This window comes from Diachasmimorpha longicaudata, chromosome 14, assembly GCF_034640455.1.
Source record: "Diachasmimorpha longicaudata isolate KC_UGA_2023 chromosome 14, iyDiaLong2, whole genome shotgun sequence".
Classification (NCBI taxonomy): Eukaryota; Metazoa; Arthropoda; class Insecta; order Hymenoptera; family Braconidae; genus Diachasmimorpha; species Diachasmimorpha longicaudata.
The window spans coordinates 5417158-5432456 of record NC_087238.1 but is presented as its reverse complement, the minus strand read 5'-3'; the positions used below and the strand labels follow the sequence as shown (position 1 = coordinate 5432456).

At 42.9% G+C, this 15299-nt stretch overlaps 2 protein-coding genes across 8 annotated transcripts; one reads left to right on the top strand and one right to left on the bottom strand.

Annotated features, from left to right (window-relative positions):
* The first annotated feature begins 798 nt into the window (after positions 1-798).
* Positions 799-3744, top strand: LOC135169387 (2-phosphoxylose phosphatase 1). Of its 2 annotated transcripts, XM_064134344.1 has the most exons (5): positions 799-986; positions 1066-1192; positions 1263-1427; positions 1578-2143; positions 2415-3744. In XM_064134344.1, exons 2-5 carry the CDS (start codon positions 1102-1104, stop codon positions 3147-3149), a joined length of 1557 nt encoding a protein of 518 aa, XP_063990414.1. In that variant the 5' UTR covers positions 799-986; positions 1066-1101; the 3' UTR covers positions 3150-3744. The 2 variants fall into 2 exon arrangements, with proteins under 2 accessions (XP_063990414.1, XP_063990413.1); XM_064134343.1 differs by having other exon boundaries at positions 799-1192.
* On the bottom strand, positions 3660-15164 carry LOC135169386 (golgin subfamily A member 4-like). Of its 6 annotated transcripts, none has more exons than XM_064134336.1 (10): positions 14845-15164; positions 14441-14551; positions 11792-14242; positions 11414-11548; positions 10362-11298; positions 10134-10261; positions 9895-9948; positions 9418-9585; positions 9091-9156; positions 3660-8791 (listed from the first exon to the last, which is right to left on the bottom strand). In XM_064134336.1, the coding sequence occupies exons 1-10, from the start codon at positions 14902-14904 to the stop codon at positions 4421-4423; spliced, it is 8481 nt and encodes a 2826-aa protein (XP_063990406.1). In that variant the 5' UTR covers positions 14905-15164; the 3' UTR covers positions 3660-4420. The 6 variants fall into 6 exon arrangements, with proteins under 6 accessions (XP_063990406.1, XP_063990407.1, XP_063990410.1 ...); XM_064134337.1 differs by having other exon boundaries at positions 9895-9945; XM_064134340.1 differs by lacking the exon at positions 9091-9156.
* Between the last annotated feature and the right edge of the window lie 135 nt (positions 15165-15299).

Here is a 15299-nt window from a genome sequence, read left to right as displayed (position 1 = left end):
TCATCGAGTTTTCATTTATTTTCGGAAAACCCCACATTTTTCTACGGTACCCTAGACCTGTTAAGGAAAATTACCCACAGCAAAAATATTCAATTCAATTAAATTTATGTTACAAATGTTTTTTTTTGTTTTACATCGACTCCTGCTCTTCCCTCCATTCACAGTCTCCCCTTTTATTTTTCGTCTCTCTGCAAAAATAAAATAACTTAAAATAAATGTAGGACGATAAATGTATTTCTAATATTGATAAGATGCAATAAATAATACCCTGCGCTAAAAATATTCAGAATAAATCATTGAAACTCGAATGTCACGATCCCTGGGGTCCCAATGAGAAGAAATTAATAGGAGGTATGACGCAGGCGGTTTCGAATTACGACACTCCCTTAGTTCTTTCGGGAATAGGGTAAAATGTCACGAGTGTAATTGATCATGTACTGCATGTATTTCTGGATGATCGAGGGAGGCAAATCATCCCGAAAATGGATACTAGCGTTCGTTGGGTCGATATCTGTTCCTAATAATTCCTCAAAATGATAATTTATCTCTAAAAATCTTCAAGAAATATAATACCAACAACAAATGTCCGTGAACACCCGCCATTAATGCTAATTACTCAGCTAACTAATCACCTGAACTTTTACATCTTCATTTTTACGGCCAAACATCATTTCCGAATAATAAAAAAACGTGTAAAATCCCCATTTGAAATAATTAAAAACATCAACTAGTGGCGCCCCTCGTACTTTCACCCCAATTGCAGCGTTTGCGCATTGAAATCCGTTAAACTACCCTCACTGTCCTCGTAACCTGTGTCCCCTCGATGGACGAAAATAAATTGAAACATCGTCCCCAAATTTTCTACCATTTTTCCACTCGAAAGGAAGAATCCAACCAATTTTTACCCCCCAAGTGCGTCCGGTCAAACTGTTCAATACGTCATTCCAACTGAATCGAGCTCACGTTATGCCAGTGGAAATGGTCAGGTGCGTGTCAGACACGAGTGACGATGTATCCACCTGTGCTACAACGTGAAATCAATTGTTGGATGTTTCATGACAATAGGTGAATGTTTTTCCCCCGCGATTTGATGATAACAAAATGCTCATCGAGATGGTCAGGCTCTCGTATCAACACCGGGCATTTTACTGCTACATTATACTCACCATATGGATATTTCTCCTGGTTGCTGGTAATTATTGTTGCCTATTACTATTGGCTATTCGTTAATGAGTATTTCTACATTTTTTATGGACCTCCAGGGATGTACAAGTACATAGGAGCTGACGAGAAGAGCTCTTCGCAGAGTAAACAAAGCAGTGATCTTCCAATTCGCGAATTTGCACGACACCTTAAACCGGATGTCAAAAATAAACGAATCTTCAAATTTTGTAATTCGGTGGATGACATTAGCATCGGAGCCGAGGGTAATTATGCCACCAAATGACAACAATTAGATTATTGAACCCCTCATTTTTTTAAATTTACTGGGGATTTTTTTAATTTTTAACTAATTACGATAGGATATGATATATCGTACTTGTCATCAGAGTTTCAATTGAGTAAATTGTCCCCAGGTAAGATTGATGCGAATTTGACCCTAGAAGGTATAATAATCCTCGTCAGACACGGGGACAGAGGTCCCTTATCACATATCAGAAACATCAGCACAGTAAATTGTGCAGGAGACTTCTCCATGAATCCTCGTCTGGAGACAGTCTACCAGAACTACCAAAATTTCCTGGAGAATGCTTCCCTGTATTACCGAAACGCCTGGGCTCAGTTCCTAGGCCCCTTCCACGGATTTCCAATGCTCCCAGCAAACACCAGAGATTGCAAAATCGGAGAACTGACGACTCTGGGGATCAGCCAGCTTCTGAAAACCGGCTTGCTCCTCAGAAACGCTTATTACGATAAGTTAAAATTGCCGAATGCTTCCATTACTGCCAAGGACGTCGTCGTGTACAGCACTAGGTACAGGAGAACTGTCCAGAGTGCAGTCGCACTGTTGTACACTTTCCTGGAGGAGAATGGGTATCAGGGCCTGGGGAAAATCAGCATGAGGGAAGTCTCGAGTTTTACTTTTTGTAATAGTGATTGTGCCTGTCCTGCTGCTGAGAAGTACTCGAAGCAGTTTAACAAGGTGAGAGGAGTCTAATTTTTTTAAATAAAAAAATTATCTACTGCTGACATAATTTAATATTTATAGCAAAGCGTTTGGTTTATAATTTTTCTGCAAGTGTTGCTCGATATTGCGGCAGTAGTTTGAACGGTCAGTCAGTATTTACGACTTCAGCTTCACCTGATTATTGATTACAGATAATCATATTGAATATTACCCGAACTTCTTGAAATAGCTGCAGTCTGTCTAAAAAATAATCACCCGTTGTCCTTCGCTACTTTATCAATTCCAGGAAATATCAGATCGCCTGAAATCCCACCCGGCAGTGACAAACCTGATAAAGCAGGCGGCCAACGTTGTCTTCGACCTTCCCGAAGACTCCCCGAAGCCCAACAGCCTGAGGGATGCCCTCCTCACGTACATCTGCCACGGGGCCAGCCTACCCTGCGTGGACTTCGACAATGCCCAGAGGAGTTGCGTGAAAACCGAGCACGTGACAGGGCTCTTCGCCTACACCGAGTGGGAGTCCCGAATAAACCTGAAGAGCCTCAACAGGAAGAGGCACGGCCTCCTCAGGGCCTACGGTCTCCTCAAAACAATCGTCTCCCACATGATGCAGATTGTCTCCGAGTCGAAACCCAAAGTCGTCCTATTCTCAGCCCACGATAAGACCCTGGAGTATCTGGCGATCGCCCTGGGGATCGTTTCCGATCACCTAGTCCTGCCTCACTACGCCTCGAGGTTCGTCATCGAGATCTGCAAGGCCAATCCCAAAAGCGAGAGCCACAGTGCCAACGATTTTTATTTCAGAGTTCTGATTAATGGTAGGGACGTCACCCAGACCATCCCCTTCTGCAAGAACTCGAACTACTATAGTGCTAGCTATGGGGATAGAAACGATGAGGGGGAGTGGTACAGGAAGGAATATAAACTGTGCTCGATTGAGTCCATCATCAGGCAGCTCCATGACGATTACTTTGCAGCATTCAATGCCAGTAATTTCAAGGACGCCTGCTTAGGGCGCTAACGGAAGGGCTCTCCCCCAGGATTTTTGGAATGTTCATATGTTGAGTCTTGCGATGAGAGAATACGGCGAATGTTTAATTATCTTTCCGACAATATCTTATCGAATCTGATGGAGATAATTGAAGATTTGAATGAAAAAATGGATAAAATCATAGACTATGGACATTTCTCATCAATTATCTCCGGAATATCATCCACTCTTGCCTGCAAACCCCTCGCAAATATGTATATTTTCTAGAAACTCCCTCAGATGAACTATTTCTACTTGTAAATATGTAAATAGTCTATCAAAAAATGTTAATTATTTTCGAGACTATATGTGAGAGTAAATTCGTTGATTTCTAATGAACCTAGATGCTAGAGCGAACATTTAACTGTCATAGATTGAACTAAAGCCTCCAAACACTCTTTCTACCGTAGGAAAATCATGACTAATCAACGAAAACTGTCAATAGTGCAAGTCCGTCATTAAAAAGTCAACGAAATAGTGAGAATAAAGTATACAACCATCTTTTCATGAATTCAATTTTATTATTCAATAAGGTAACATTTCATTTTATTCACAATTGTAAAAAAGAAATACGACATAATAAATACTGGACAATTATCATTAACAAGGCACAGGTTTCTGAAAAGAAAAATCTTAATCCACTATACTATTCTCTTTGTCCCGTACAATAATGTGGCAAGTGGTTCACGACCATTGAAAATCTAAAAGAGTAAAATAGAAAAAAAACTAACTTTGGTGCAATTAATCTTGTGCAAACGGAAGATCTATTTCACATACACATCTCACATGTTCCTAAAAATATTTTCTATATAGCACACGTTATCAATAAAAAAACCAGCTGAAAAAACATTACATGAGTAGTTTAACTAAACGATAAGTCGTACGTTTTTTTGTACATAAAGAGCATTTAGAAGGTGTACGAAAATATTTGGTCCTCTTACTATTAGCTCCATGGGAGAGATATTAATACTAACCTGGTGAAACGCGAACCGAATCTATTTTTTATTATATGAAATTGAGTAATTCCCTAGACAGTCCCCAAAAACCCCTCATTATCGAGATAAGTGATCGAACAATGACAGGGTGAAATAACTCAATTTTTTTTCAACTATCAAATCATCTTAATAATGATAAGTCAGTTTTCCGGGGAAGTCATGGCACTGTTTGTACCCTAAAAAATTATCACAAAAGATCAGTAAACATTTTTCTTACCAAATATGGTCAAGACGTTTCACCCTTCACCACCCCTCCCTACTCCTCCATCACCCATCCCTCTTCTGTCCTGCCCCCATAGCCAATCCCAGTGTTTCCTGGACGTGGGAAATTCTCTCCAAATAATGCTCATAATTAACTCCCCCATTGGCCCTCTTCTCCCTAACTGGTGGTGAGTGCCCCAGTCCCCTTTGAATCCCCAAAAAACTCTTGTCCGCATCTCCCACGACCCTAGCAGCATTTCTCCGGACTCCCTGTCTCCATCTTCCTACAAGCCACTTCATCCTGATAATGGAAACGACAACAAGTGCAACCGACCTGAATTTTCGTCTCCTCGCGCTCCCATAATCCACGAAACTTTTCTCTGAATTTGTAAGTTTGGCAAGAACCGAAAGAGTATTCTCCTCAGACACCTGATATCCTCCAATGACACAGAGAAGGTACCTCTTCTGGAAAGCAAGGGCCTTCCTCTTGCTGTCGACCCTGATATATTTTCCATACAATTTCTGAAACTTATTCGACAGATCTGAATCCTCGAGATTCCTCTGAATGGTGACGACTTCGAGCTCCCTGACCCTGGCCTCAGCCCTCTCCCTCTCGGCGCGTTCCTTCATCAATTTTTCATGAAGAATTGTCTTCTCGTGTGCATACCTCTCCAATTTTCCACGCAACTCACTAATGCTCTGAACAAACTGTCCATCAACCACGTCCCTCTCCTCAAGACTCCTCTGTGCCAACAGTTGTCCTCTGAGTTCGTTAATCACATCTTGCAACTTCTCTTCTTGAGCCCTCGCCTCATTAACTTTCTTGTTCAACTCTTCCTCGCTCTTTCTCAGCGCCATGACAACTTGTGTCAATTGTGCCCTCTCGGACAATGAAACCCTCAACTGTTGACTCATCTGATCAGTGTCAATCTGCCAGTCGTGCATCACCTCTCGGACATTCTTAATCTCCTGACGAAGGCTCTTGAGTTCGTGCTCGTCGTCAGACCTCTGCTGCTGTCTCTTGTCCTCGGCATCAGTCAATCCCTTGATTCTCCTCTGGAGCCACTCAATCTCCTCCTCTCTTGTTTTAATGGTGTCCTTCAGACGTCTCTGAATGATCTCCAGATGATCCTTGTCTCCCTCCACAATTGCTAGGGTACTGAGGAGCTTCTCAGTCTCCTCAATGGCGATCTCCAGATCCTTCTTGTATTTATTCCTCTCAGATTCCAGACTTTGAAGAGTCGACCTGAGGTCTTGGTTCTCACGTTCCAGGTCGGATATCCTCTCCGGGATCTCTGGATCGGGTGAGGGAATTTCTAGGGGTGGAACACCAGCCCTCGACTCTATTTGGAATTTTAACGCTGATAACTGAGACGTTAACATTTTATTTTTCTCTCTGAGACTCAAATTGTTGTCTCGCAACTGTTGTTCAGTGTTCAATGACGACGTCAGCTTGATCCTCAACATTTCAATCATGTTGGAGTCCTCCATCTGGGAGTTATGGTGGGCTGTCTTCTCCTTCTTCACCTGGACCTCCAAATTTCTCATTGCTGCCTTCTTCGATGACAACTCCTCGGACAAATTATTATTTCTTTTACATTCTCTTTCGAAATCTGATTTCAACTGAAGAATTCTAGATTCGTATTCTGATATCTGGCACTGCAGCATCTCCTTCTTGATTTCCAGCTCATTTTTATGATGAGTCAGCTCATTATTGAGTTTGCTTTGGGCCTTTAGTTTCGCCCTTATGTCCAAGTACTGTTCCATGATCTTCTCGAGGTCTTGTTCTACTGGTTTTATTGTCAAAGAATTGCAAGAATGAAGTTCTATTTTCCTATGGGACAAGTCTTCTGATTCTGATTCTATAGCGTCCATAATTTTTTTGTCAAGATCTGCGGACAGGTTCAACTCCCTCTGTACCATGTCCTCGAGATCTTCAGGGTGTCGTGAGTCTTCCTTAAACACTTCCAGTTCTTTCGAGAGCTTCGTCACCATCTTCGTCAGTTCAGTATTGTACTTCTTCTCCTGCTGCAGCTTCTTACGCAGCTCCACGACATTTCCAGGCTCTTTCATTTTCCTGTGGACTGTCTCCAGCTCTCGGTGAAGACTCTTGCTGTCGTCAGTCATCTGTTGAATGAGCTTGTCCTTTTCTTTAACGAGATCCTTCAAGTGATGAATCTCCTGGTCTTTATTATCTTCTGGCGATGTGGCAGTCGATCTTCTCGCCATGTCCTCCAGTCTCTGGATGACGACGTCCCGACTATTCATCCCCTCGCTCAGTCTCTTTACCTCATTTTGATTGTCCAGAAGATCCTTTCTAATCATCTCGAACTTTGTTTTGTACTCATACAGATGCTTATTCTCATCCTCGATCTCCATGTTTCGGGTTTTCACTGTTTCAATGGTGATGTCCTTCTCGAAAATGATCTGGGTCAAATTGTTCAGTTCCTCCAGCTTCTCGGACAGCTTCTGCTCATAATTTGAAATGATATCCTCAAGTTTTTTAATCTCTTTCTTTAATGATATGTTTTCGTCCTTCGATTCGGATAGAATTTTTTCATTCAGTTGAATCTTCTCCTGGTACAACTCAAGCTCTTCAGACCTTGCCTTGAGATAATTCTCCACTTCCTCCATATCTCGTCTGATTTTCTTCTCAGACTCCTGTGATAATTCGTACTGACTCTTGTAAAAGTCCTTGTCCCTTGTCAGTGTTTCGATAGAATCCTTCGATTCCGTTCTCAGTTCGTCGAGACTTTTTTTCAGTTCATTCAATTCCATCTCTCGTTTATTCAGAGTCGATGATTTGGACTTCAACTCTTCATAAATATCTTTCAACTTATCCTCAAGGTCTTGGATTGTTTTCTGATTGGCTGGAGGGGATGGTTTTGTCACCTTTGAAGTAGAATTCAGGGACTTTCCATCATCGGAGACTAATGTCGGAGACTTCAAATCGAGACCACTCATCATCGAATCGATGTTCATCGACTGATGACGATAATGGACTGGAGTTGTGGTAATGGAAGGCCCCAAATCGAGAGGAGGTACCAGGAGTTCAGATTTCTGCAGCTCCTGCTCCTCATGACCCTCTCGTCTGAAGGAGGAAACATTGTGGTGAAAGTTGGTCGATGGAGTATCCCTGATCGCCTCAGACATGTCCTCGCACTCTGAGTGGATCGACAAGATATCACTCAACGTTCTGGCCGAATTTTTTGGCTCAATGGGGCCTCGAGGCTCCTCAATATTCAGCGAGTTCAGTGCCTCCAGCTGTTTCTCCCTCTTAGATAACTGCTCCTTCAAATGATCAATCTCTTCGTTCTTGTCAGCAAGCATTGAGTCGATTAACTGGGGAAACTCTTGCTGGGCTCGTTCCTGAACAGAAAGCTTGGACTCCAGGATCTGCTTCTCGTGCTCAATAACCTCCAGCTTTTCCCTCAAAGCGATAATCTCATTATCCTCACGATGAACTACACCATTCAGCTCCTCTTCCTTCTCCTTTAAGAGGAGATTAGCTCGCTCCAACTGACTCCTCATCTCCTTCAACTCCAGGTCTTTATCGGAGAGCCGTTGCTCGAGGCTCTGGACTTTCGAGTTCACTTCGTGCAGCTCGAGCTCAAGACGAGACGTCGCCTGGCGTTGAGCAAAAGGAGCTGACTGCTTGTACTGCTCCAGTCTTCCCCTCATTTGTTCGATCTGGAAGAGCTGGTCTGACGTCGTCTGTTGGAGAATGTCTCGCTCCTCCTGGAGTTCTTCATTCTGTATTTTCAAAGCTGACAGCTGCATGTCCAGATCTTTTATTTTCTTGAAAGCTACTTCCTCGGTTCTGGAGTGCTTCAAGAGCTTCTCCTTGAGTTTGAGGAGTTGATCCAAGGGCAGTGTCAGGGGAGAATTACCATCTTCATCTGGAGTTGGGCACCTGGATGCGTCAATCTGGTCCCGGATCGAGACGTCTTCAGACGGTTGACTGATACTGAGGTTGGAGCCCGTCATGTGGAGGGCTTCCAACTCTTTTATTCGTTTGTCCAGGTTATTCTGCATCTCTCGTAGCTCCGACTTCATCTGCTTCAAAGCTGTGGAGTTCACCGTGAACTGTTCGTTACTCAACTGATGACGCTGGAGTTCCGTCTGGAGGTGGGAAATGTGGGAAAGTAAGTGAATATTTTCAGCTCCTGATTTCAACTGATCGAGCTCTTCAACGAGTTCTTGGTGAGTGATAGTCTGGCTGGAGATGACTTCCTTCATGTGGGTTATTTGGGAGACTAGAACTTCCTCTTGATCGATTTTTGATTGAATCTGCTGTTCGAGGTCCATTATTATGTCTCGCAGAACCCAGATTTTGTCCACTGCTGCTTTCAACTCCGATTCGGTTTCGGTTTTTCTTTGCTCAGTGTCGGATATCTGGGAGGTCATCTCGCGCATCTGGTGCTCCAGGGCCTCCACCTGGAGACGGAGATGACGGATCAGCTTGAGGTGATAAGTGGGAAATGGGAATTTAAGAGACATTGAAGGTCATTGGAAGGGATTGAAGGAATTTAGAGCAAAATATTCAGAGATTTTGAGTCAATGAAAGAGAGTAATTTGTTATATAATATTTTCCCTGAACTATTCTACTCCAAAATTATTGCTCCAATTCACCTATAATTTTTTTACATGCAGTTGAAAAACGTTCTATGACGAAAAAATATATTATTTGAAAAAAAACTTATCAAATCCACGTTAAATAAAAAAATACCACTCACAGTTGCTCTGTAGTCAAGATGAACCTTCGAAGAACCCAGCGATGAGTCGGGTGTAGGTGAAGGCGACTTTATTTAAACGTGTTTTATGTGTATGATAAAACCAAGCCCACAAAAGTGCAGAAAAAAAACACCAGTGTTAATTAAATTCATCAAAATTGAATAGTGAAGGCGTGTTACAATGTAAATCGCATTAATTGAGCCCTTCAAGCCTCGACTGAACACCAGAAAAATAGTTAGACCAAAAAAAAAAAGATTCATCTATTTTTGCTGAACCAGAAGTGATTGAGAATGAAAATGAAAATGAGTAGTTAATAGAGATGAGCTCACCTCAGAGGAAATTCGAAGATCTCGTTCTTTGTCGCGTTCTCTTTCTTTCAGCTGATCGTGGAGGGATTTTATTTGCTTCGCAGCCTCATCCCTCTCCATTTCCCTCTCACTAGCTTGTTCCTCCAGAAATTTACGAGTACTCCTGAGTTGTTTGTCTGCTGCATCGATCTAAATCCATCAGAAAGAAATCTTAATAAAAAGAAAACTCTTCGAGGAATAAATTACATTTTAATGCAGAACTCCATTCTTGAAAAATTAATTAACAGCTTTACTCATCGCAAATTTTCATGCACAAGCCGCAAAAACATGTTTCATTGAAAAATCATTAAAGGAAATCCTAGTTTAAAAAAAAGAAACAATCGGGTGAAAAATCAAAGATAGATGAGAATAGAATGAAAGGGCAGAAGAGTCTAGATATGAAAACTAAATCAGAACTAGGATTTCCTGAATAATAGTAAATTAGGTGGAATAATTTACCTTGTCTCTCACCCTGTGTATGCTTTGGGAAGGAAGGGGATCTAATGACACCTGCTGGCAGTTATAATACGTCAAAAATCCCAAAAAACGATAATAATCAAGCACTTTTGGATATGAACGTTGGAATGACTATGAAAAACCACTCTAAAGTAGCTCATCCCAGTTAAATCAATGTGTTCAATGTTCATGCAGTGCAAAACGTTCAGTTCAACATGTCTCAGTGAAGATCTAGCAATTACCTGCTGCTGAAGGTCCTCTTTTTCGCGTTTCGAATCCTCTAGAATTTTTTCTGTACATCTGCAGAGCTCCTCGATGAGTTGAAGATGGTAGGCAGGGTCTGCAGCTGCATTTACAGTTGCTAGACGCGCTGGAATGATCATTCATAGTGATATTTAAGAAAAGTAATTAAAATCTCAATGAGATATACTGAGATAAAAAAATTAATTTGTTCTCAAGTCGTTCCCCACCTTTCTCCAGCAATTGCGAGAAATCTTGAACTACGACTTCCCCCCCGGCCTCATCCTGCTCACCATAGCCCTCAGAAATGATCTCCTTTGCTCCCTCGATCACTGAAATCTTCTGCTGCAGATCAATGATCTTCATCTTCAGCTGTTGATTATCAACCTGATAATCCTCGACAATGCCCTCAGCCTCCATGAGCTTGGCACTGAGTTCCTCATTGACTTTAGTAGTCCAGAGAACTTGTTTCGATAGAGCTTCAAGCGTGCTCTCCCCAGGAGTCGACGAGGCAGAAATAATTTCCGCACTTTCACTTCTGAGTCTTTCCAAACATTTCTCCAGCTCATCCCTGAGCTTTTTCCCAATGTCCTCCTCTTCCTCAATAAGACTCAAAAGAGAATCAGTCTCCGAATTGATAATCGACGAAATCTCCTGGGACTGAGGTGCAAAATGGACCCGTTTGATGATCTTCTTCGTGGAAATATCCGGGACTTCACGTTCTGAGATTGTCGGATTTTTGTCAGTCTCTTCGTTGCTTGAGTTCTGCTCCTCTGACATTATTCTTCTTTTAATTATTTCCGTTATAAATGTGTTGTTGAGTTCCTCTTCACAAGTTACTGTGTACTTAATCAAGTCCACGACAAGTCCCTTCAGAATGAAGCATATCTTGTGGAGGCTCTCGTATCTTTGCTTGACGACATCATCCGGGCTGGATAGATGTCCATCAAACTGGTAGTTCATTCTCCTCTGGGTCAGGCCCTTCATCTCCGATTCATAATTCTCCAGGGCCTTCGTATACTCCTCCTTGAGCTTCGAGATTTCAATCTGGTGGGACTCTTTCAATTTCTCCACCTCTCTCCTGGCATTGTTCGTAAATTTATTACGCAGTTGGAGAAGCTCAGGGGGCCAGTTTTCCTCAGGGTCGCCTTCAACAGCCAGGAGAACCTGAAATAAATTTTTTAACGAGCTTTTTATGACACAAGGACATAAACATAATATCATAGACATTTGCACAATTACAATTCATGGAGAGACAATGAAGACAATAGGTCATGGCTACCTGAATCTGCTCCTGTAGTGCGTTGACAATATCACATCTAGCAAGAGCAATCTGCTCTTCAAGCTGCACACTGTAAGCCGCCCTTAGGTCACTCAACTCTCCATTTTCCATTGGCTCCAATTCAGTTTGAGAATGCTGCATGCCCAACGAGTAATTCACCACAAATTCAATTGGTTAATCACAAATGGAAATATTAGTTCTATTAAACTATCAGGCGACGATCAAGCATGCAAAGTAACAAGAAGACCACCAAACGAATTATTTAAATAATAAATGTGAATCGTATCGACATAAGTAGAAAAGCATTTCACTGAAGACAAATAAGATGAAATGTTTGGATACCCTTAACTAATAAAATAATAATAAATTAAAAATTACCTGTTCAGAGGTGGTAACTCCGCGACTTTTATCACAGCTGCCCTTGCTCTCCTGCTCAAGTACCTCTCTCCCCAGTCCCCCATCCTTGAGATTCTCGGCATCTCCACCTCCTCCAAAGTATAAATCGTCAGTCATGTCTTCCACCTCCGAGCTATCATCACTCAATTTCTTAGATTGACTGAAGATTTCCTCTGAATACTGCTTCTCAACATGCAGAACCTTCTGCTCGAAGTACGTCCTTAGCTCCTCCATTTCCTGCGCATGTTTTCCCTCCATTTCTTCCTTCCATTCCCCACTGCCTCCAAAGAGTTTCTTCAGGACATCGACGTCCTCGGTGTGCTGCTGTTTCATCCCCTCGATTTCTTGCCGGTGCTTTTCTTTCAGGTTGTCCACCTCCTCCAGGAGACCTTCCTTCTCCCTAGCAACGTGTTCTAGAGACAATTTCACGCTCTCCAGATCCTGTCTCAGTTGATTATTGACATCACACAGTTTCTCACATTCAGAGAAGAGGTTTTCATATCGATTGAATGCTGAGTTGATTCCACCAACGAGAGTAGTAGCGATGTCTTCAGGCCTCGTATGATTAAAGGTTTCTTCAGAGAGCAGAGTAGCGTCGATGAGATCCTCTCTGACACAGCTCAAGTTGATGCCGCTGGGCCCTAGCTTAGACTCGTTCATCAGGGATTCACTCATCTTGAGTTCTCGTTCTGCACACTGATTCCAAGCCGCCTGCAGACCTCCCATGAGCTGCCTACAATCGTTCTCAAGTTGTTGCACCTCAGCCCTCAGGCTCTCCATATTTCTATCCCTCTCTATCAGAGCCAGGTCTTTTTTCCTAAGAATGTCCTTCATCTCTTCCAACTCGTTCTCCAATTGTTTCATCCTCGTTGAACTTGAGGAGTTGTCTGAGTTAATCATCTTATCAAAACTATTCTTCAAGTCCTTCAGCTGCTTCTCGTAGTTGTTCTTCTGGAGGTTAACGTCCTCAAGCTCCTTCGAAGTCTTCAAAACCGTTTCTTCCAGATGCTTGATCTTGTTGGTTAGCTTCCTCTCGAGCTCCTCCTTCTCCTCGAGCTTCTGCCGCGACAGCTGAATCTGAAGGGCTAGATCGTCAAACGTCTGATAAGTCGTCTCGTTGAGCTCACTGAAGAGGCTGTTGTTGACCCCTGACATACGCCCCAGGGATCTCTCTAGCTCGTAAATCCTGGAGCTCATGGATCGCTCGTGAATCTGATTGTTCTCGATCAAGGCTTGAGCTGCTGAATATTTCGCGCTCAAATCATCGTATCGCAACTTCAAGTTCTCATTCTCCTGAGTCAGTTGTGCGACGTTGGTCAGCGCCTCCTCCAGACTCTTCTCGATACTCTCCTTGGAGTCGAAAACAGTAGTAGCAGCCACGTACTTCGCAGTGAGCTCCTCCACTTGAATCTTATGTAGTTTAATTTGTTCTACAAGGAGTTCCCTTTCGTGATGAGCATTTCTCAGCTGATTTTTCAAGCCCAGAACCTCACCCTTGTCCCCCTCTGAATGGCTCTCCATCTGTGATTTCATGCCCTCAATAGTTTTCTTATAACTAGCTAATTGGCTCTGAAAGACACTGAGCTCCTTCGCGTGTTTCTTCTCCACCTCCACCAGCTCCAGATTATAACTATCCTGAAGCCCTTTGACCTGCTCTTCGTACCTCCCCCTCAGGGCAACCACCTCCTTCTCATGTGCTTCACCCAAATTAATGATCTCCTGGTGATGAGACTCCGCATTCTGTTTAGTTTCAACAGCGAATTTGTCCAGGATCTTCTCCATGTCTTTTTTGATTTTAGATATTTGTGCATCATAAAGCTCTTGTACCTTCTGACGTTCGTCGAGGCTCGAGGTGCTCTCCACCTCCAGGGATTGGATTCTCTGGTTTAATTCGTTGATCTGGCACTTGTAGGATTTAATTTCCTGAGTTTTTTCATCCTCCAAGATCTGGAGTTTTGCATTGAGCTGTTTAATCGTCTCCTCGAGAAGGTTCGAGGCGCTCGGGGGACTCCTGGGCTCCTCAGGGCCCTTCTGGGGTGGGTTCAGTATAGGCAGAGAATTCAGGAACTGGACCTGGTCCTTCAGAGCATCCCTGGATGCCAGTGCTTGCTCCAGTGAAGACGTCAGTTCTGTTATTAAATTGTCTCGTTGGGCCACCGCCTGCTCGAAGTCCTGCAACTTGTGTTGATAGGTTGTCAACAGGTCGCGGTATTGCGAACTGCTCTGGCTCTGGGAGGAGTGAGGAGAACAGGCTTCACCTCTCATGTGGTCGATCTCTGCGCTCAGGGACTCGATCATCGCTTCTTTTCCCTGCAGGAGCTCTTTCAGTTCTGCCACTCGACCTGCCATGTTCTCGATGTCTCCCTCACCCTCTCCCTCCGAAACACTCATGCTGGACTGCGTCGTGTCTCGCAGAGAAGCATCTTCGAGGAGCTGAATTAATCCGAAGAATTTCATGAGTTTAATTAGTTTAATTGGGACCTAATGGGACTGTTTGTGTGTAACTGTCGATGTTTTTTTTTCCATAATTTAATTTAATAAAAATTCTGGACTCCGTTGTCCTCATGATTGTACATCCACTGCCATAAAATCTCCTCAACTTTTAACCTGAACCAAAATAAAAAAACTTACACTTGAATTTTGTGTGTCAATAGTTTCATTGTGTCCAAATGACTCCTCAACATCCGATGGATCAGTCCCCTGAGTATCCATCCGTCCTTGTGATGCTTTGTACCTAGCCAGCTGCGAGAAGAACACAGAATTATAATTCCCCCTAAATTGATGTATTTTTGGTATCTGAACCCTAGAAGGTCATTCCCTACCGATTCAAAATAAACACAATCAGAGGAGGAAAAAGCAAAGCCCCGAACATTCCTGAGTCCCCGAGGACTGCAAAACCTTTGACTCCAATTTTATGACGATAAAATTGATTTTTTTTGCTAATGCTCAGGGTAAAAAGATAAAATGTCTCAACGGTTTCAAATGAATACCGAGATTTACAAACATTTCGGGGTATTAATGCACATAATACTCACTATTTCTCGTCCAGCCTCGAGGGAACGCCTCTTGGAGGCTCGTCGCTCGTCCCCATCCATTTATGTCACAAAAATAAAACAATTTGGACAATTAGTCGTCGGCATTTAAACAAATATCATCCGTTTTGACCGTTGGTTTAGCTCTCACCCACTCATGATTGTATCGCGGGACATGAGAAACTGAGGGGTTTGGGGCCTCAATGTACCTGACTAGTGAGAGCTTGCAAAAGGTCAACCTAACCGATGTACATGATTGTACGTTGTTAGTACATCATTGTTCATCCCTTAATGTTGATGAGGAACGTATAGAAAGCTTTTTAATTAGCACTCGAATTTTTGGGAAGCCCATCCAGCCGCCAGAATCGACGGTGGCGCTTCTCACAGTCGGCACCTGGTTCAAACCCAAAACTTGGTATTTTCTTCCCGTTTGGTGGCGCTTTTGACCCTCCAAATGG

Coding starts and splice junctions, on each gene's coding strand:
- LOC135169386 (XM_064134336.1), bottom strand. CDS start 14,904: ATGGATGGGGACGAGCGACGAGCCTCCAAGAGGCGTTCCCTCGAGGCT. Junction 14,243..14,440: donor TTGACACACAAAATTCAAGT/GTAAGTTTTTTT, acceptor GGATTAATTCAG/CTCCTCGAAGATGCTTCTCT. Junction 9,157..9,417: donor ATCTTCGAATTTCCTCTGAG/GTGAGCTCATCT, acceptor GTTTAAATAAAG/TCGCCTTCACCTACACCCGA.
- LOC135169387 (XM_064134344.1), top strand. CDS start 1,102: ATGCTCATCGAGATGGTCAGGCTCTCGTATCAACACCGGGCATTTTAC. Junction 1,193..1,262: donor GATATTTCTCCTGGTTGCTG/GTAATTATTGTT, acceptor ATGGACCTCCAG/GGATGTACAAGTACATAGGA. Junction 2,144..2,414: donor ACTCGAAGCAGTTTAACAAG/GTGAGAGGAGTC, acceptor TATCAATTCCAG/GAAATATCAGATCGCCTGAA.